Here is a 23,244-nt window from a genome sequence, read left to right on the forward strand (position 1 = left end):
TTTTTTATTTAAACAACCTGATCTGCATTTAATTCTGACTGTTATTATTGGTTAAGATCTACCCAAAAATTTAAATAATATCAAATAATATTTATACTAACAAATACTTTTCTTTACATGCTATTAGCATTTACTACCTACGTGTGTTGTGTCATTTATGGACATAAATACAGCTACAGACACCAATAAGTATGGTCTTAACTAAAAGGTAATACTATAGATATGGGGGAATACATAGTTGAAAACGAGACTCGGCATGGTACTGGACCTGAAAAGTGAAGAAGTTGGAATAGTTCAGCGAATAAAATAGATAATTAGGTTAAATAAATCCAAAAATATATCCATGTGGCATGCTATCCGCGAGGGTACTATATAAGTAATACTACTTCAGTTCATTTCAGAGTTTTAGGTTATCCACAAGAGAACAACGGAATAACCGCGATTACTGAGCATTGAGCCGGTGTACCGTTAAGTACGGGCTTGGTGGCCAGACCCTCCGTATGGTCGGTTGGCTTGGCGATGTGAGCAAACACCGTTGGCCACATTGACAGCCCCGACACACACAAAACCCTGTGCGGATATCCGGTGACTAAAGACCAAAGGCCAAAAACCAAGGTCACTCGCTCGCTGGACAGACGAGCGCCTAAGCGTCAACATACAAAACTTGTAACAAAATTATTTTACAACTAATAATAATTCCTGAGATATATGCGAAAAAAGGAGGAAACATCGAATTTTTTTGAATTTTTTTCATATTTTGTTTAATAAAAAAGTTAAGCCCACATTTTTAACTCGCGCATAGTAAAATTATTATGTAGGGATATTTTCTAGCGATTTATGCAAAAATTGCGATTATATGTTTCACGTCCAACTCAAAGCATATACCGCTTTGACTATAAGTCTTATTAAGTATAAAACTTAAATAAACAGTTTATTTTATGTGTATTTTAATACTGCTACAAAAGACACACATTTAGAATAAGAATAATACATAAATATTATATTTTCCGCATTATTTAATAGTATTTTTTTATAACAAAGCAAATATTTTCTTACATCAAATGAAAACACTTCCACTGTGAATGGTTAGTTTTCTCAAATTGATTAATAAGAACGAAAGAAAGTGGGAGGTAGTAAACTGCAATTAAATAATGATTTCTAAATCGTTTTTAAATGCTGCTTCGTGTGAAATAAAGTTGGTTCTGAACTTTAGAATGTAAACGAATAAATTGGTGGTTTGGTTTTCACTCGTTTTATCTGAAAGGAATAGCGTTGGAAGTATTCATTAGGGGATTAAAGTAAGGATATTGAGTTTTTAGTTTGGTGATCTACTGGCTGCTTAGAATTAGATAAATAGTTTTCCGTTGGGAGACTTATATATTCATTTACTTAAAAGATTTGATTTTTTCGTAAAATTATTATAAATTTTAAATACGTTGCTTTTATTTTATAATAGACACTGATTTTTTATGGCAGTCAAATCACAATGTTCCCTTTAAATCCAACCATATATAATTTCTTTGTCTTCTTTGTTTCGTTTGAAAATTCATCTTTGTATTTTACTGCTAGTCATCAAAATTTTTATATGGTTATATCAGAAAAGATTTGTTTATACAAATTAAGTGTGTGCAACTGAATTTAGATACTGCAACCAGGCAAGCAACTAGAAACCACTTGATCTTTTTTCCCAGATAGCGTTATGAAAGAAGACTGATCAAAAAAATCTGTGCTGTACAATGCGCCTAGCAACAGGCGCCATATTGATTCCGGGTGGATTAGTGAGACATGGGTAAGTGAGTAGATGATTTTGGACTACCAAGGCAGTATCTGCGAAATAAACTTCCAGGTAAAATTGTATGCAGGAATCAGACATCACAAAATGCCTTAAGAAACATTACATCAATATTATACTAGGTGACTTTAATGCAAAAATCGGCAATGAAAAAGTACCTGATATTACTGGAACATACTAATAAGCACACGAAATGAGAGAGGCGATCGTCCAATACAATATTGCCAAGAAGAAGAATCTGTGGTATTATACACCTGATTTAAACTACCTGCCAGGTGACTCTATGCATTGAAATCACATTATATTTTTTTTAAGAAATACTAGAGACCCATCTTGGGTGATTTTAATTTTTAAACCTGTCTAATGGTATGCAACATGTTATGCATATAAGTGTAATTTATGTACAGGTAAATATTTATTTTATTTTGGATGTTTTTCCAGTAAGTAACAATAAATGTTGCCCAGTTTATCTATGTTAGACTTTTTATTGATGCAAAATGTACTAGATTTTATGGAACACATTTTCAAGAAAACACGTTTTGAATGATTCTTTTCTTTTGCCAAAATACAGGAATCATCGAAATTAAATTTATGTTTCAACATTAATGCATGTTCTGCCAGTGCACATGCATTTATTTTTTTGGTTTTTATATCACTACAATGTGAGATCACCCTACTGTGAAAACTACGACATGATTCTCCTATGTATATTTTGTTACAATTGGTACACGGTATAGAATAAACAACATTCGATGACTCCTGTACTGTGAAAGGATCTTTTGTTTTTGTGTATAACTTCGATACCGTTTTCACATTTTTGGTTGTAATTTTTAAACCACTAACATTTTTGAAGATGTTCATTAGCATCGGTGTCAGAACTACCTACATTCCAGTTCAATTCATACCTACATCCAGTTCAGTTACATTCCAGGTCCAATAATTAATTTTGAATTTGTTTTATATCAGATATCGGGATTACATTCTAAGAATGTAATCTCATCGCAGATGATTCAGGTATTATCCATTTACTTTCACTCCTTATTTTCCCAGCATAGTATATATATATATATATATATATATATATATATATATATTTATATATATATATATATATATGTATATATATATATGTATATATATATGTATATATATATATATATATATATATATATATATATATATATATATATATATATATATAAACTAAGGTACACTCGAAGAGTGGTGGGTTTTTCGGTCAAAGTGGAGAAATAAAAGACAAAGAAGGTGGCTACTTCATCTATTTATTGAAGACGTTTCGCTTTCTGCTCAGAAAGCATCATCAGTTCATCTAAAAAAAACAATATGAAACCAAACATCCATAGAGAAGTTACAATAAAAGTGTGTTACCTTACAAAGACATGTAGCAGTCAATGATGTTAAAAATATGAAAAAGCTTACGAAACTGGACATTTAGAGTAAAGTTGTATAAATCAATTGATTGAAACTTGGTATAGTTTGCAATTTAACAAAATTAGCACAGCAAAAAAAACATGTGATAAACATACATGTATATAAAAAAGTTATTATAAAAACTTAAGTAAAACTTAAGGTTTATTTTAAAGTGTAAAGAACTAGAAAAATCATGAGAAAGCACTTCCAACACTTTATTTAATCAATTAGATTTTAAATTTAGCTTTAGGTAACATTATAAGTTATTTAAGATTAATATAGTAATAAAGATTAAAAATAAAGTTACCAGTCTTAAGCTTACTGAATCTCGCCGGTAAATGAATTTACAGGTTTAACACCCACGCACACAACGTGAATAGAAATGGCCTTGCGGTCAAAATGACAAGAACAGCAAGGCAAACTACCAACCTATATATAATAGGGCGGTATATTCAAAGAGTGTGATAAATTTGGTTGACAACTTGTCGTTAAAAAACCAAACAATGAAAGGAAAAGGTGCTTAAGATCACCATTTATCCTATAGTGATTAATTTGTCAACAAAGAACAAAGCATGCGAAGTCAATCCAAAATATCATATATTATAATATTATGACGTCACTGGTTAGCCAGCCAACAGGTGAAGATTAATACAACTTCCACAGTCCAAAGGTTCAAAACATTTAGGACCGTAATGAAAAAGATTCTATGAATCAATTTCAGTTTAAAATTTTATCAAACAAGTTCATCAAAAGGAACAATTACTTAATTATGTAAAAGTGATATTCTTCTTCTTCTCGTGCCACTCCTATCGGAGATTGGAAATCATCATGGCCACTGCGACTTTGTTAGCAGCGCGCCTAAAAAGTTCAATCGAACTACACCCGAACCATTCACGTAGATTACGAAGCCACGATATTTTTCTTCTTCCCACACTTCTTTTGCCCTTAATTTTGCCCTGCATGATATTTTTTAAAAGTTCGTACTTTTCACCCCTCACAATGTGCCCCAAGTATTCCATCTTTCTAGTTTTTATCTCATTTAGAATTTCGCATCTTTTGTCTAAAGTTTGGAGTACTTGCGTGTTAGTGACGCGGTCCATCCATGATATTCTGAGAATGCGCCTATAGCACCACATCTCGAAAGCTTCGATGTTTTTTGTGGTCAACTGTTTTAGTGTCCAAGCCTCTACTCCATACAACAGGGTAGAAAAGACATAACACCGCAGCATTCGTATTCGTAACTTTATATTGATATCACGATTGCAAAAGAGTTTGCGCATTCTATTAAAGACTGATCTAGCGATTTCTATTCTACATCTAATCTCTTTTGTTTGATCAGTATCGTCTGTGATCCAAGCACCTAGATATTTATAACAGGACACACGCTCAATCGTTGTATTGTCTATTACAAGATTAGCTCTGATGTTCTTTGATTTCGTGATTACCATAAATTTAGTTTTTTTCAAATTAATTTTCAAGCCGTAACTGTTACAGTATATATTGAGACTTTGAACGAGATGTTGTAGTTCTACTAGCGTTCCCGTTGGGAGAACCGTATCGTCAGCATACCTTATATTGTTGATCGTCTCACCATTTATTATCAGACCAAGATCTTCTTCCTCGAGTGCTTGTTCACAAATAGCTTCACTATACAGATTAAATAAAAGTGGCGACAAGATGCATCCCTGCCGGACTCCTCGACGGATTTGAATTTCTTCTGTTAGCCTACCCTCAACCTTCACATTTGCTGTTTGATTCCAATATAGGTTGCATATAATTCGAATATCTCGGCTGTCTATATTTTTCTTTATTAGAATTTGTCTTAGTGGTTCATGTTGTACTTTGTCAAAGGCCTTTTCGAAATCAATAAAGCAGGTGTAAATTTCTTGGTTCATGTCTAAGCATCTCTGTGAGAGAACGTTCATTGCAAACAGAGCCTCCCTTGTACCCAGCCCTTTTCTGAATCCCATCTGAGTGTTACTAATGTCTGCGTCTAATTTCCTATAGATCCTATTATGGATTATTTTCAGGAACAGTTTTAGAGCATGACTCATCAAAGCTATCGTACGATATTCGCTGCATTCCCTTGTATTTGCCTTTTTTGGCAGTAGTATAAAGGTCGAACGGAGCCATTCCCTAGGTATTATTCCAGTTCTATATATTGTGTTAAATAGATCTAGGAGTATTTTAATAGATTCATCGTCCATAAGTTTGAGCAGTTCTACGGGAATTTCATCAGGACCGGGGGCCTTACCACTTTTCGCTTGTTTGATTGCATAATCTATTTCTTCTCTGATTATATCAGGCCCTGTATCATCTGTATATTCGTTTGAGATTTCTTGTCTATCTTTGTCATCAAAAAGTTGTGATATGTATTCTGTCCATCGATTCATTTTTTGTTGTAAATCTGTTATGAGTATACCATCTGTATCTTTGATCTGTCCTATCTGTGTTGTTCTTCTCCTTCCTGTCATTTCTTTAATCTTTTTGTGTACATTAAAAAAGTCATATTTTCGCTCCAGTTGTTCCAACTCCTGGCATTGCTCACTTAGCCATCTTTCTCTAGCTTCTCTTATTTTCTTTTTTTATCAGTTTATCTGTTTCTTTGTATCTTATCGGGTTATTTGTTTTGTGTACCCTTCTTTCACACATCAACTGTAGTATTTCCTCATTCATCCATTCTTTATGTTTCCTTTCTTTCGGTGTTAAGTTTTCTCTCCCTGCCAGCATTACGGCATGTTTAATATTCTCCCATTTTTGGTCAATGTTATCAGTATTTCTATTCAGTTTCTCTATATTTTGTAAATTTTCTTTGATGTTCACTATTGTTTTCTCTTTTATATGTTGTTCACTCAGTCTTCTCACGTCAATTTGTTTCTGTATGTGTTTTTGAATTATCTTTAGTTTTATTCTTAATGTGACTACTACAGGATTGTGATCCGAGCCTATATCTGCTCCTGGGTAGGTTTTAGCTGAGAGTATAGAGTTGCGGAATCTTTGTCTAACAAGGACAAAGTCAATTTGATTTCTGACTACTCTACCTTTGGTGTCACTCGGAGATTTCCATGTGTACAGTCGTCTGTTAGGTAACTTGAAAAGAGTGTTAGCAACTACTAACTCCTCCGCTTGACAAAATTGTATCATACGGTCTCCTCGTTCGTTTCGTTCTCCTAATCCATAGTCACCCACATAACCGTCCACACATCCATGTCCAATTTTGGCATTAAAATCGCCCATTACTACTGTAGTGTGATGTTTCTTCATTGATTTTAGAATTTGTTCCAGATCGTAGTAGAAACTTTCAATTTCATCATCATCTTTATCAGCCGTAGGAGCATATACTTGTATAATATTTATAATTTGTTTATTTGACTGAAGTTGTAGTGCCATTATTCTATCAGAGAAGGGAGTAAAGCTTGTTACACAGTTACTGATTTTCTTTGATACCAAGACAGCGACACCGTAACGATGAGTTGAACTGATGGTGCCTGAATAATAAAGTGTTCCACTATTATTCGTGCATTTTCCTGATCCTGGCCACTGTACATCACTTATACCTAGGACATCAATTTTAAGGTTTTCCATTTCAAGGGCTACATTAGTTAATTTACCTGCTGCAAAGAGGCTTCTTACATTCCACGTCGCTATTCTTAACATCTTAAGGTGATTGACATTACTTACACAGGGATTTCGCTGGTTCACGACCTGAGAGGCCCTATGGTCTGTCTGTGGTTTTCCTCTCCTGCCGGATCTTGGGTTCCGAGGTCCATGATCAGTAACATGAGTGATTGATGTGACATTTGCCATCATGATTATACTAGGGAATCTTAAAGATCATTAATACAGTGGTTTCCCGTTGCCTTCTGTATCCTTACGCCGTTGACCATTCCTTGATTCATCCGCCTTCGAGACAGATTTCTCTGTCTCAGGACAAAAGAGTGCAAAAAAGTGATATTGACAAATAGTTAATAAATTGTAAGTTGATAAATCTAAGTTTGGAAAGAATAATTTATTTTATTTTATTTTTATTTAAATTTATTATATGAAAATGTGATAAGAAAAAACCCTTTGTCTTTTATTTCTCCACTTTGACCGAAAAACTCACCACTCTTCGAGTGTACCATAGTTTATTTTGGATTGACGGTCGTACTCCTTTTCTCGATATATATATATATATATATATATATATATATATATATATATATATATATATATATATATATATATATATATATATATAATATAAATATGTTTTGGATGGGTTGGAGTCAATAAAAGGGGCTATTAGGTAACTATTTTTTATCCTGAGCTTTCAATTGTGTTTACAATCATTTTCAAGAGCTGCTAAAAAGTACAAAATATCTTACAAAGTGGAAGTAGAAAAAAAATATATTAACTCATCAAATAAAATTAGTTTGTTTAATAAATTTATGTTGCTAAACATGTTCAAAACACTATTTTAAAAAATTAGCTTATCTAATAAATGTTTCTCTTAAATTTTTTTAACCCAAAAAAATTGAATTAAAGCCTTAATGACATCAATGCCAACTTACAATTTTGATTTTTGACAATTATATTGTCCAAAACATATTTATATATTTTTTCCAAACGAGTCACAAGTACTTCTTTTTTCTTACTCTTATATATATATATATATATATATATATATATATATATATATATATATATATATATATAAAGTCATCTTTAATAGAATTTTTAATTTAATTTTTAGATGAACTGATGATGCCCAATGAACATTGGGCGAAACGTCTTCAATAAATAGATAAAGTAGCACAACTCTTGTCTTTTTTATCTCCAAATTGACCGAAAATATCCCATTCACTTACGAGTGCACATTATATATATATATATATATATATATATATATATATATATATATATGTAATATATTTTGCTTGCTACAAATATTTTTATCTATTTATTAGCCTTTTGTTACTATCTTGATCGTAAATATAGGTAGTTAATATACATGCCAATAACTTTTATTTTAATAAAAATCCCAACACCTATTCGATTTTAAACAAGATTTTGTAAGTAAATTATTTAAATAATTTAAATATAGTAAACAAATTTAACCGGATTTTATATCATATGATATATTTTAGTGCCATACTTATCAGTTTATAATTTCCGTCAGAAAAAATCCCTTCTCGGGCCGAAACTGATGTTTGTGGCCAAATAAAGATAAGTAGAAGAGATAGCGTCCGTTTGGACGTAGTTCCTGGAAGTTATAGGTGGAATTTACGGAATTTTCGAGATCTAGGAAGTAAAAAGTACAAGATTATCCCACACCATCCTTTTACGTTCTAGTTTGTCAGCATCCTGAACCAGTCCTCATATTTATTGGCAAGATTTAGTGCACAATCAGATATTTTTATGGGCCTTGCAGTACGCAATAACACATAGGCGTCGGACAAATGTAAATGTGTAAGAAAATACTCTAAAGGTACAATATACCACGTTTAAAACCGTCCAAAAATAAAATTATTTTGAATGATAAATTACCTTTAAACAATTGTTGTTTCATCTGTGCATAAAGTTATAGTGCTACACTAGTACTCACCAATATAGACTGACGTGAGTACTCGAAATTACATTATTATAAACAATATATATCTGCCTCATCTCAGCGATCTCGATTTACAAGAATTTAGAAATCTTATAGATCAAATTCCAAACCAAAAAATATTTTTAGATGATATGAATTGCCATCATCCGGCATGGAGAAGTTATAAAACTGACAAATTTGGTAACTTAATCAATCATTTCATTGATTCCTCAGACTTAATTCTACTTAATAATGGAAAATCGACTCGATTTAACTCTTAAAACGGCTCATTTTCCGTCATAGATTTGACATTATGTAGCCAATCATTATCAACTTAACTATTATGGAATACTTTAGAATCACTACACGACAGTGATCATTTCCCCATTCATGTAACACTTAATAAATCTCAATCTCATAAATTCCCAATATATCAATCTTAAAATTAAAGAATGCAAACTGGAACTCCTATCAGATCGACATCGACATCCAAAAGAAAACTGAAAATTTTTAATCAAGCAGTGACATAAACTCTGACATTAGGTCCTTAAATAATATCATATCAGATGCTGCCCTAACTAATATCGGTAAAACTAAACTCTGTAATAGACAACCAGTGCCTTGGTGGACCAGCGAAATCGCACTAGCTCTATCTATAACAAAACGTGCGTTTAATAAACTTAAAAAGCATAATAAGAAAGAAAATTTACTTTATTTTAAAAAACTCAGAGCACGATCTAGATATCTCATAAAAAAAAGTAAAAGAAATACACGGGAAAATTATGTCTCTTCTATAAGTTCATAGACCCCTTCAGCCGTCATTTGGTCTAAAATTCGTAAACTCAAAAGTTCCAACTCTTTTAGACAAATAAACTCCTTAACTCTTAGTCAAACATTACAGTCAAACAGCTATTGTAGAAACATTTGCTAATATTTATCAACAAAATTATAGCAATAATGATATACCCCAGGAAATGTTAACGCACAAGGAAACTATAGAATCTTCTATTATCGCCATAAACCATACCAATGATCGTGTTAATATCGCTATAACTCTTCAAGAGTTAGAATTTACTATTTCTGATTTAAAAAACGCCTCGGCTGGACCAGATGACATACCACCAATATTTATAAAAAAATTGCCATTTACAGCTAAACTAGTTTTACTAGATTTATTTAATATTTTGTTTTCTAAAACATAAATTTCCTGATCTTTGGTCCCAGCCAGTAATAATTTCCATCATCAAGCTAAATAAACCTAAAGATAAGCCCACTTCTTACCGCCCCATCTTGCTTACCTGTAGTATGTGAAAAATTTTTAAACCTTCGTCTAGTATGGCACCTGGAAAATAATAATCTCCTGTCTCCATATCAAAGTGGCTTTCGAAGAGGTAGATCGACGTCAGATAACCATGTTACTTTACAAACCTCAATTAATGAAGCTTTTGCAAACAACCAAAAGCTGAATGCTATTTTTTTTTGACATAAGCCAAGCTTTTGAGAGAACTTGGAGACACTGTATTTTGAAAAATCTAAATATTCGATTAATAGAAATTAGGATAAATGGCTCAACAAGAACATTAGATAATGGAATCCTTCAAGGTTCCATAATAAGTCCAACATTATTCTTAATTGCTACCAAAAATGTTAATCATAAAATTAGAGCACAAATTAAAGCAAGTCTTTATGCAGACGACATCGTCGTTTATGCTAAATCAAACAATATGGAATCGGCAACTAAAATTTTACAAAAATTTTTAACTCGAATTGAAAATTGGACGTTAAAAACTGGGTTTAACTTCTCTTCAGTTACTATTCTGATGAAGAAAACTCCTTTAGCATACACTTACCTACAAATTGTAGTATACTTACAGGCGAGACCACAGCTATATTAAAAGCCTTAACTTTTTTCAAAACGAGTAACACGATGAAGTAAGTCATCATTACAGATTCACTTAATGTGTCATTGAAATTAAAGTAAATTTATACAACAAATTCCATTATGCAAGCAATAAAAAATAAATTAGAAACACTTTCACTTTCATTTGGGTACCATCGCTCATTGGAATTTGGGGAAATGAAAAAGCAGATCAACTAGCAACTACAAGCCGTATCAACTTAGAAGATACTACAATAATTACAAAATATCCTTATAGTGATATGAAACATATGATTAAAAATCATTGCAATAACATTTGGCAAAATTACTGGGAAAATTCAGTACCCAAATTAAACCCAATATGCCCAAAGGAAACATCTCTTTGAATAATCCCACAAATAGACGAGATCAAGTAATTATAAACCGTTTAAAAATTGGTCATACTGCTGTCACACACAAATTTTTAATCAGTCAAGATCCACCGCCAATTTGCAATAACTGCTTCACTTTATTGACAGTGAAACACTTGACTGCCCATGTTTCCAAAATCAAAGAAGAATGCATAGAATTTCAGACGACCTCAAATCCATCCTGACAGATAAAAATTTAAATGTATTAAATTATTTAAGAGATATAAAATTGTATTATACTATTTAATGTACAAAATCGTATTAAAACTATTGTGTTTGTCATCCCACTAATAACCCTGCGTGGTTGATGTGGTATAAGTGTTTTAAATAAATAAAAAAAATATGAATCAAAAACCGTTATATTTTTTAGCTTTGCATAATAGAGCAGTAGACATATTGGCGGCGACCTGTGCACAGTGCGAAGTTAAGACCTTATTCTTACCTGCGTTAACCATTCACCCATACTGGGAGGGATAACGGACGAGTGTCCGTGTAGCAACACAGGAACTACGGGGAGGATGGAGCTCCACGCTGTAGAAGCTAGCGTGCCAAATTCATCTGGTGTCGGACTCGTAGAAGCAATGGTTTCACCAATAGTCACATGGTGACACAAAGGTGACACAAAGGCGCTTCTTGCCATTTCATCCTTCCCTCTTGTCCATGGTCTGCCTTTTGGTCTTGCAGTCTGAATTTTACTGTCTATAGTTGTTTTCGTTAATCTGCCGGTCTACATTCTACCTACATGACCAAACCATCGAAGTCTCTTAAGTTAACAGAATTTTGAGATCGGTATTTTTTTAAGCAGTGGGTAGAGTTCATAGTTATACCTAGTTTACATACTTTGTTTTCGTTAATAGGTTCAAATATTTCTTTTAAGAATTTTTTTTTCAAAGACTTCCAGCTTTCTTTTTTTTGGTTCTTCTGTGTCATCTGCGCTTAACCACTCCCAAAGCTCTTGCCTTTATTAGCTTTTATTCTTTTGTATATTTATTTTTAGTGCAGTCTCTTTGCCCCTGTTTTTTTTTACTTTGAATATATTTTTACCAAGGTTTTCGTTCTGCGACATATAATTCGGATGTCATCGGCATAGGCGGCAATCTATATTGATTTATTTGTTAGTAGATTAGCTCTTTGTGTATTCAACTGTCTTATCAAATATTCGAGAGATAAGTTAAACAGTCTATGTCAGTCTTAACTGAAAAAGAGACAAAACCAATACCGCTAAACATCTGCACTTAGCAAATTAATAAGGATTTTAAAGAATATAAAAACAAAAACATATCGTAGCATCAGAAAATATTGGGCGTATTTATTAAACAAGCGAAAAACAAACCAACAAATTGGTAATATCAAAACACAAGACCAAATGCATGACCTTACTAACGAACCTTATACTATTAATACTAACTATAAGTTTAACATTTACATGCTGGCAACTAACAATAAAAAACTTTGTAGAGATAAAAGTTAAATCAAAGTTAAATAAAATCATCAATAGCTATAATTACATACATACTAAATGACTATTAAAGAATCACATACAGTGTGTAAAAGCCAAATGGAATAAATTCATTATTTAGGTTACTGTACATATTTATAAAAAATCCCGAAACACGTCAAATTTAAATTATAACTTGACATTCTTTAACGTGAAAATGCAACCCCTACCTTCAACCCCCTTAGAATGCCAGGTACAACCCCCAATTTTTAAAATAGGAAGTATAGGATTGTGATATATCGTTTGAAAGGTCTTTTCATTCTCCATTTAAAAATGTTGTCGCTTTCAAGTTTATTAAGATTAATTAAGATAAAATAAATTAAAATCATGTGGTTACCGAAATTCGCTACAATACAATCAAAAAATAAAATGTAATGCAAAACGTAATAAAATGTAGAACACGAAAAAGAACTATGAATGCTAATGAAGAAGATGTTCAAAATGTTCACTGCGAACGTCTTGGCAACATCCTAATCTCAAATAAAACTGTCTTCTAACATTATTTAACATAACAGGCGTGATCGACCTAATCGCAAGCGTTATTCGTTCTTTTAAGTCATTTAAATCAGAAGGTTTATTTTGTACACATGGCTCTTCACACATCCCCATAAAAAGAAATCTAATAATGTAAGATCAGGTGGTCGCGCTGGCCATTCAATCGATCCTCGCCTCCCTATCCACCGATTGGGAAATATTGTATCGAGGTACTGCCGGACATTAAGTTGGTAATGTGGTGGTGCTTCATCCTGCTGAAACCATATCGTATTCGCTGGAACTTGAGGGTTTCCTGGATCAGTATATAAATTTGCCCACGTTGGAATGACATCATTTTGAAGTAGTGCCAAATAATTGTTGCCATTCAAGTTGCCCTCAATGAAAAAGGGACCAATGATATTGTTTCCTACGATCTCTGCCCAAACATTAACCTTTTGAGGGTATTGAGTGTGTTCTTCTTTCATCCAGTAAGGATTTTCCGTGACCCAGTAGCGGCAATTTTGCCGATTAGCATGACCGTTAAGTGAAAAACTCACTCATCAGAAAACATAACGTCTTCTAATCGGATAATATTGTTATCCAACATGTCCATCATTTGCTCACAAAAAAAGTTCTCCTATCAAAATCGTCTTCCATGAGCTCCTGAGTAGGTATCATCTTATAGGGATGCAATTTATTTTCTTTTAATATGTTTAGTATCGATGTATGGCTAGCATCAAATGTAGTGGATGCCTGTCTACTCGATGTATGTGGATTTTCCTGAAACTCAAGCAACACATCTAATTTGAGTTCATCACTCAGTGCATTGGCAGCTGCTTTTTTTATCTGCCTTACATGACCAAACTCGCGAAACTGCTTCTCTATTTTACTTAGGGATATAGGCGATAAATTAGGAAATTTCTCATGAAATAGGCGAGTTACTTCTTGTTATGTTCGGGTGTTATCTCCGTAACCAATCATTTGTAAAACTGTTATTTTATGTATTTCCGTTAATCTAACCATTTTTCAGAATTGAATTGAACGAACTTTTTACTTAAATTAAAATACTGACAACTTAAATAAAACAATTTACTAATGCGTATTAAAATAACGTTGCCACGGAAATTCTTTAAAGTTTTTTAAAGGTTACCATCTAAAAACCACATTGTTATGGTTTTTGTTCACTTTCTCATTATCCAGACCTAAACGGGAAATAAGTTTGGAGTATATTTTAGAGAAATTCGGTAACCACATGAATTTAATTTATTTTATCTTAATTAATCTTAATAAACTTAAAAGCGACAGCATTTTTGAATGGAGAATGAAAAGACCTTTCAAACGATATATCACAAGACTATACTTCCTATTTTAAAAATTGGGAAAGGAAAGTTATACCTGTCATTCTAAGGGGGTTGAAGGTAGGGGTTGCATTTTCACGTTAAAGAATGTCAAGTTATTATTTAAATTTGACGTGTTTCGGGATTTTATATAAATATGTACAGTAATTTAAATAATAAATTTATTCCATTTGGCTTTTACACACCGTATATAATACTATATGGTAAAACTGCCAAATCTACGACATTTATTTCTAATATCTAGGAAAGTCAGAAAACAATATCTAATTTTGTTAAAATTATTATTTTTTACCAACTTTCTGTTTAGATCTCCTACGTGGCTACAAGCACTTATGGTTGTTTTTAAACTGCATCTTTTAAAACTTTTTTTTTTGATTGGTCTAATACAATCGAACAATAAACAAATGTAGTGTAATTTCGACAGGGAAGCCGGCTCCATGAAAAACACAGCCTCACTTCATCTTTAATAGTAAAGTGAGTCGTTTGTGTTGTGTTTGCCCGATAAAGTTCATCAGGTAAGCTAATATAATTTTTCTATAGGCTTTATTCTATCAGTTTTTAGTATTAATGATGCACTAGCAGTTTCCTTTATTTCTTTTTTTTTTCTAAATTTTCCCCAAATTTTTTTTTTCAAAAATTGGTCTGTATCATTACAAATGTGGACAAATTGTTATACACTTTAATATAATCTAAACTAATTTTATAATTTCTTTTCCAGTCGTATTCATATTTTGATCATTACTGTAGAACAATGAAAAATTAAAAAAGAAATATCCTAATTCATAATATGCACATACGATTCATTGGATATTGACCAGATTCTACAACTAATTCTTGCGTTGACAAGTTGACAAGTATAATAGACTAAAATTTAAGTATATGTTAAAGTAAATCGAATACGGTAATTTTATAAAAATTTCCATGTAAATTGTATTTTTTTATTGTCGGCGCTCCTGATCTTCTTACTTGTATCTTTAAGAAGTAGCTATAAAAAACTTCCAGCAAAAGACGTAAACATTTTAACGACTCAAGGGTGCTCAATTTTTGCCGTATATCTTCATGTATGTTTTCCGCACTGGAAATCTAAAAATATAATGCATCCAAGCTTTTGCACGAAATATATGCGATCTATCTAAATCGTAAAGTTGTAAAAACACGCAAATTTCATTTGAAAGTTCAGGTTAGTGGCCGAGGAGTCTAATAAAAGTCGTTAAAGTTAAATTAGGTCGCATAAACATCAGAAAAATGTATGTGTAGAGCTTGAATTATGAAGGTTTTTTAATGATGTCTTCACCAAAGTACATTATGATTAATACGGTGCAATTGGACTTAAAATAAATAGGTTTTGTTATGACCTAACCTCTTAATGGCATTTTTCACAACTGTTGATAGAAAATAATGGTCTGAACAAAAAACACATTGTATTTTAAATCAGTAATAAGGTAATATATATTTTTATTACGTTTAATCGAAATTAGACTCGTTTTTTCTATAGATAATAAACCGGTATCAAAATTATTCTAGTTTTTATAGATTACTAGTTGACTCGGCGTAGAAGATACTAATTAAGTTTAATAAAAGTTTAAAAATGATCTAATTCACGTGGCAACGAAGTTACCATTAAGTGAATGTATTTTATTCTTATTAATTTATTAATTCTTATTAATTAGTCAATTTTATATTCATTAAAGGACTTTGTGATACTATATTTTTCATTATGTTGTGAGGCACGAGAATGAATAAACTGGATGGTTCACCTGATGAATGAAAAATAAATCGGATATCTCATCCTTTAATATTTTTTTGAGTATCGTCGGCTGTATTATGGTGCATAAGTTTTCACATCACCAAATACGTCTAGTTACATAGTTTTATTGGTACATATTTCTAATTATGAAGACAGCCTAGCCAACCTTGGGTTGTAAATTGTGCAGTGATGAGTCAAGAACACGACTTCGTTCGTTACACAGTCAATAGATTTGAAGGAATGCATGATTCTATGGAAGATATGCCAAAATAATGATCGCAAACAATAAGCGTATTCTTACTTGGAGATGCAGAAACAATTGCTTCAGCGATTGTCCTATTGATCATCGTTTTTAAGCAAATTAAGCTGGCGAAAGACAAAAAGAGACAAAAAGAAATGGCCCAGGAACGGAGTCAGAAATAAATTTATTTATTTATTTTTCCGCACAACAGGCCGTTAAGGCCTAGGGCATTTTTTTTAAACATAATCCTAATATTAACTAATTACAATTATTTTAAACAAAACTTTAACTTAAATATGTATATACAATATTCTTAGCTACTTTGAAGGACCTGGTGTACAATATTTCTCCATCCGCTTCTATTTTGCGCTTTTCTTTTCCAGTCCTTCACCTTCACGTGTTTAAGGTCTTTCTCCACTTTACTAATCCACCTCGTTCTGGGTCTACCTCTTCTTTTGGGGCCGATTAATTTTCTGGTTATTACTAGTTTAGGCATTCTGTTTGTTGCCATTCTTTCCACATGTCCCAACCATCTGATTCTTTGTGCCTTGACGAACTTGGTAATGGTAGGTTCTTTGTATAAAGCCATTAATTCATTGTTGGTTCTTCTCTCCCAACTATCTTCTGTCTTCCGTCCTCCGAATATGCGTCTCAATATTTTCCTTTCCCATCTTTCCAGAGTATCCTCTTCCTTCTTATTTAATGTCCATGTCTCACCGGCATATGTTACTGTGGGTCGAATTACTGTTTTATATATTCTGAGTTTACCTTGTCTAGAAACGTATTTTGAATTCAGTAGGCCTCTTAAACTACCTAATTTTTTATTTTTTTTTGCTATTCTGGCTTCGAGCTCCCATTTCTCTTTTCCATTCTCATCGAAAACTACACCCAGGTATTTAAATTTGTCTAGCTTTTACCACTTACAGACCTCACACTAAAGTCTTCTTTTTTTCCTTCTGTCCCTCCCATGATCATATATTTGGTTTTGTCTTCATTTAGTTCCAATCGGAATTTATGTGCTTATTAGATGATTTTCTTCACAACTCTTCTTAATTTTTTCTCGGTTTTTGCTAGGATAGTTAGATCGTCAGATTTCATTATCGTTTCTTCCACCTTCAAGTTGCATTTTCTGATTACAGTTTCTAACACTAAGTTGAATAACATAGTGGATGAGGGATCTCCCTGTCTCAAGCCTTTTGCAACCGTCAGAAATAAATGACCATTGTAATTCTAAAAATAAAAATTAAGTCTAAAAATAAAAACATACAATGAAAATGGAGAAGGGCGACCTTAGCCTCCCTATCTTCAATCTTCAAAACCTATAACATGAAATTTTTATTTAGAGTTTTGACAACAAATATTAGGCATTTGAAATGTGCCTAGAAAACGCTGAATTTAAACTTTCGAATGGAAAATGCTTCCACAAAAACGGCATTAGATAAAATTTGTGGGTGAAGTTATTTAGTTTTGAAAGACGTACTTTTACTATCCAAAAAGTAGTTTTAACGTTTCAGATCGTTTGTTATGTGAAAATTTTAATTCAGTGTTTTTAAGATATATTTCAAATGAATCATATTTATTACCAAAACTCAAAATCAAAATTTCATGTTATAGGTTTTAAAGATTGGCCTTTAACAATGGAAATTCCATAGTAACCAATCAAAGAAAGTAATATATTTTATGGTTCTCAGGAGAATCGTAAAAAAGGCAAAAATCGCACAACGTTTATATATTTAATAGCATTATAGAAACTAATTCCATTTGTGGCAAAATTAAAAATTTCATACGTAAGCTGTACTCTTTGCCTTTACAACGGATTTTGATTTTTGTCGATAGAATGCTCTGGTCAAAAGATATAGAATTTTTATTGTCGAGTTTATATAAACTATATTCAAAAAACTGATTTCGAGCGCATAAATGACATTGCGAATCGCAGGTCGTTTGACGCGTTGTTTCAGGGAGAATGGTTCATTCTACAGAAAAAGGGCTAATAAAAATTTTTCTTCAAAACTGATCTCAGCTACACTTCCTGTTTGAAACATTTTTTCTTGGTAAATCGATGTTTTCTATTTCTCCCTACAAGGCAGGTTTAATCGAGAATCGCGAGGAGGAGAATAGGAGCAGCAAATTTCTTTGAGGTTCGGTGGCATTTTTGTCTCTGACCACTGGGGTAGTAGTTTCTTAGTAAATTAGATATTATGGATACAATCTATCTCAAAATTTTTTAATGTGACTAAAAGGATTACGTAAATATATCCATTTCAAGGTTAGAAAATATAACAATGTATTAAATACTTACCCATTTCTGTTCCAGCTTCCAATCTTAAGGATCCCCATTCCCAGGCGACCAGTCTAGGCCTTGGATCTGCGCAAACCACCATACTCAAATCTGCCGGCTGACCACGTTCAACAACGACTTCTGGCATGGCAGACTGTCGCAAAACTTGTGGTGCTCCTAGAAAATGAAAAGTATTCAATAAATAAACCAAATATCGAAGGAACCAAATGAATTATTAAATATGTTATCAAGATGCACCAAGTTTGTAGTGTATATACTTTGTTAATAAAAAGTCAAATTTTTAAGAATCTGAGAAAAAGAAGGCAATCTATTGATAGTAAATTTAATACGACCCTTCCTTATATCAAGAAGAAGCTGTACATAGAAGAAGACATACCGCGTCATTATTATAAGAAATATAATCGATATGAAAAATATTTTTTATTGGATTAAAAATTGTTTTACTTTTAGCTACCTTCCTACCTTCCAACAGAAGATTTAGCTAGACGTATTTGTTTTGGATATTCCAATGACATATAGAAGCATTCCACATATAAAGGCCCTTAGAACAATAATATAATACGTTACCTATATTGGTGAAACTGTATATATATATATATATATATATATATATATATATATGTTTATATATATATATGTTTATATATATATATATATATATATATATATATATATATATATATATATATATATATATATATATATATATATATGTATATGTATATGAACACATATATGCAATGAACACATTCTATGAGAAAAAACCTCAAAGAAAGTGGACGTGGCTATCCCCAGACGGAAAAACTCGGAACGAAATAGATTACATACTGTGTAACAAAACAGATATTATACAGGACGTAACAGTAATAAATACTGCGTCAGTAAGTAGCGATTACCGAATGGTTAGAGCCAAATTAGAGATAAAACATAATAAAAATAGAAATAAATTTAGAAAAACTTGAAATATAGACACAGATAAACTAAATTCTAATACAGAACAATATAAAAGCAATTTAACACCCACGAATGTATTAAATCTAGATAAACTTAGCTTAAATGAAATCAATGAAGTCATAATAAAAGAACTATTAAATGTAAGCTCGGAAGTGGCAACCGCTAACAGAAAACGAAAATCCAAAATAAGTGTAGAATCACAAAACATGCTGTAACAAAGAAAAGATCTAAGACACAACAAAAGAGATACTGCAGAATTTAAGGAACTTAATGGAAAAATAAGAAAACAGATAAAAGAGGACATTAAAAAACATCAAGAAAACCGTATAAAACAAATCATAGAGAAAAACCGAAGTCTCAAATGCACCCAACCGAAACTAAGAAAGAAAAACATAATAACTATTAAAAATGAACATGGACAACTAGAAAAAAGTAAATCTGATATTGCAAACTCAATTGAAAAGTTCTACGCCGATCTGTACCGTTTTAGAAACGATTCCCCTAACTCCTAAAAGCAGAACTTGAAAAGGCAGATAACAAATGTCAACTCAGAAGTGATGCCCGAAATAAGCCCCGAAGAAATAGAAAGAGCAGTAAAAGAAATAAAAGGAATAAAGCTCCTGGAAGCGATGGAATCCTAGCAGAAATGCTGAAGGAAGGCGGAGAAGAAGCCATCACATATCTAAAAATACTATTTAATAAATGTCTATTCCAAGGCAACATACCCGAATAATAGAATACTGCTAAAACAATACTAATACACAAAAGGGGGACACCACAGATCTGAAAAATTATCGCCCCATTTCACTTCTTTCACAACTTTACAAAACGTTTACAAAGATTATTACAAACAGGTTAACATTAACACAATTAAATTTGACGGATATCAACCAGTAGAACAAGCTGAATTTAAAAAACGGTACAGCACCAGTGACCATCTATATACTTTAAAAATCCTAATAGAAAAGACTAACGAATACAATCTCCCATTATGTCTGGCTTTTATAGATGAAAAATCTTTTGATAGCATAGAACTGTGGGCAATAGAAGAAGCATTAGTCAACAACCGGATCGACTCCAGGTACAGAATATTAATACATAATATTTACAAACAAGCTAAAATGATAGTGACGTTGGGTAATGGAATCGAAACAAGACCAGTAAAAATCAACCGAGGAGTAAGACAAGGAGATACAATATCTCCAAAATTATTTACAGCTGACCTAGAAGATATCTTTAAGTAATAGACTGGGAAAATAAAGGAATCCCTATTAACGGATGATACTTAAATCATCTTAGATACGCAGATGATGTAGTACGCAGATGATGTAGTACACATTCCACGTGTAGTACACGTGGAATGCACTGAAAACGATGATTGAGGAGCTACACATAAAATACCTAAAAAAAGGACTGAAAATTAATTTCAGCAAAACTAAACTAATGTCAAACAAAGATGACAAACCTATGATAAACACCGAAGGGACAGAGATAGAACACGTATATGAATATACATATCTGGGTCAAAATGTCAAGGTAAGCAAAGAAAATCAGACGACCGAAATAAGCAGACGTGTAAAAATTGGGTGGGCAGCATTCGGAAGACTCTCATACGTACTTAAAAATAAAAATATACCTCAAAGACTGCGAACCAAAGTATTTAATTCCTGTATCCTATCTGTACTTACATAGGGAGCTCAAACCTGGACATTCACTAAAATAAACATGGAGAAGATCAGAAAAACTCAGAGAGCTATAGAACGACAGATGCTGGGTATCTCACTCAAAGACCATAAAACCAATGAAAACATTCGTAATAGAATAAAAGTAAAAGATGCTGTCGAACTGGCAGCTAAACTGAAATGGAAATGGGCTGGACATAACGAACGTCTTACGGATGGCCGATGGAATAAAGAAATCGGGAGTTGGCGGCCCTATGAAGCCAAAAGACCATGAGGAAGACCGTAAATGCGATGGAGCGACGATATTAAAAGAACTGCAGGGCCAATTTGGAAACGTCTTACAAACAACAGAGATGAATGGGGAAAATTAGGAGATGCCTATATATACATATATATATATATATATATATATATATATATATATATATATATATATATATATATATACATATATAAGCTGAGAAACTTTCCAATTTTTGTTATTTAGTTTAGTACCAACTTAACCAGGATTGGCACTTCATGATGAAAATACAGAAATGATACCTATTATATTACGTTCTTTAGTTAGTGTTTGTTTTTAATTTTGCAGGTAAAATGTGTATTTTATTTTTATTAACATTAAACGACTAAGAAAAAATATTACACCGCTTTAATGGGTTAAATATTTTTACGATATTAACTTTTAATTGTCAATATGGGCAAAATAAAAGGCTTACACATTAAAAAATATTCTAAAATTAAATATATGTCTAAGATTAGGAAACTAAAACTGAGAAGGAAGCTGGCAACGGTGAGGATTAATTAATTAAAAGTATGTGTTTATATTATTACTTTAGATAGCTTTGCAATCTCTTATTTTAACTTTATTGTGGTATGACTAGTGATCTACTGATATTAGTTAACCAATTGTTTAGTGTCTTATGTAATGGATGAGTTCCAAACTCTAGAAGAGGTTCGTCTCTTGAACGACAACGCCTTAAAAACATTAGGTAAGAACTAGGATAATTTTACTACACCATATTGCAGATTTAATATGCAGAACCTTCCTGCAATACGGTACACCAATTGAATATGCACCGTATATGCGATTATACCTTTATAAAAATCTTTTGGGAGTTACGATCTACAGAACAATTCAAATTGAAGATGGTAAAAACTAGCAAATTGAAAAAAAAAAAAACAAAAATAAAAGTTATGTATAAGTTAACCAATCGCAAAAATTAAGTCATTGACAAAGAATAACCCACAAGGTATTAATTAAAATAATACGCTATACTTACCTGGATAATACTCGTGTAAACAAAGAGAAAAAAACTAAACGCATTTTATTCTAGTGTGTCAAGACTAAGACTAATAAAGAAGGTTGTTTTACAAGATCCTTCAAACAATTTTAACTGTGTAAATTCTAGAACCCAGCTGTTTCCAATAGGTTTCATTGTAAATGACAAAGTGCGATTGAGAAATAAAAAACGTCTGAGTATATAGCGTAATAAAGTCATAACCTACAAGGCAATTGGCGTGATAGTGCCAAGCATAGCGGCAGACGAGGTAGAATTTACACATTTGCACGTCGATATCCAATTTTCGGTATAAAGGTACACACGGTCGGAGAAAACCACACGTATAGCTTGCATAAATTACCTCCGAAGTGGGATAAAGTCAACACGGGAGCCTGTGGCTTATGGGCTGAATTACATGAATTACAATTGGGTATACGAAAGGTTTAGCATAATTAGATTCGCGTTTTCTTTGCTCGTTTCAACCGAAGAAGAGAACTGAGTAGTTACTATTGGAACGGTTTTTATTGAATATGTATAACATTTCTAGAAAGTCAAGCTTGCAAATATAGAAACACAAATCTATTTTAGAATTAATTAAGCATTAGAACTATACAATCGAAGTAAAAA

General features: G+C 32.2%; 1 protein-coding gene across 1 annotated transcript in view; it reads right to left on the reverse strand.

The window, feature by feature from the left end:
- Positions 1-23,244, reverse strand: part of LOC140431542 (kin of IRRE-like protein 2) — a 1,293,538-nt gene that overhangs the window by 254,649 nt on the left and 1,015,645 nt on the right. Inside the window, exon 7 of the mRNA XM_072519445.1 lies at positions 18,702-18,857. Within this exon, the coding sequence (XP_072375546.1) occupies positions 18,702-18,857 (156 nt within the window). The remainder of the gene's footprint in view (positions 1-18,701; positions 18,858-23,244) is intronic.

The sequence above is a fragment of the Diabrotica undecimpunctata genome, chromosome 1 (genome assembly GCF_040954645.1).
Source record: "Diabrotica undecimpunctata isolate CICGRU chromosome 1, icDiaUnde3, whole genome shotgun sequence".
NCBI lineage: Eukaryota > Metazoa > Arthropoda > Insecta > Coleoptera > Chrysomelidae > Diabrotica > Diabrotica undecimpunctata.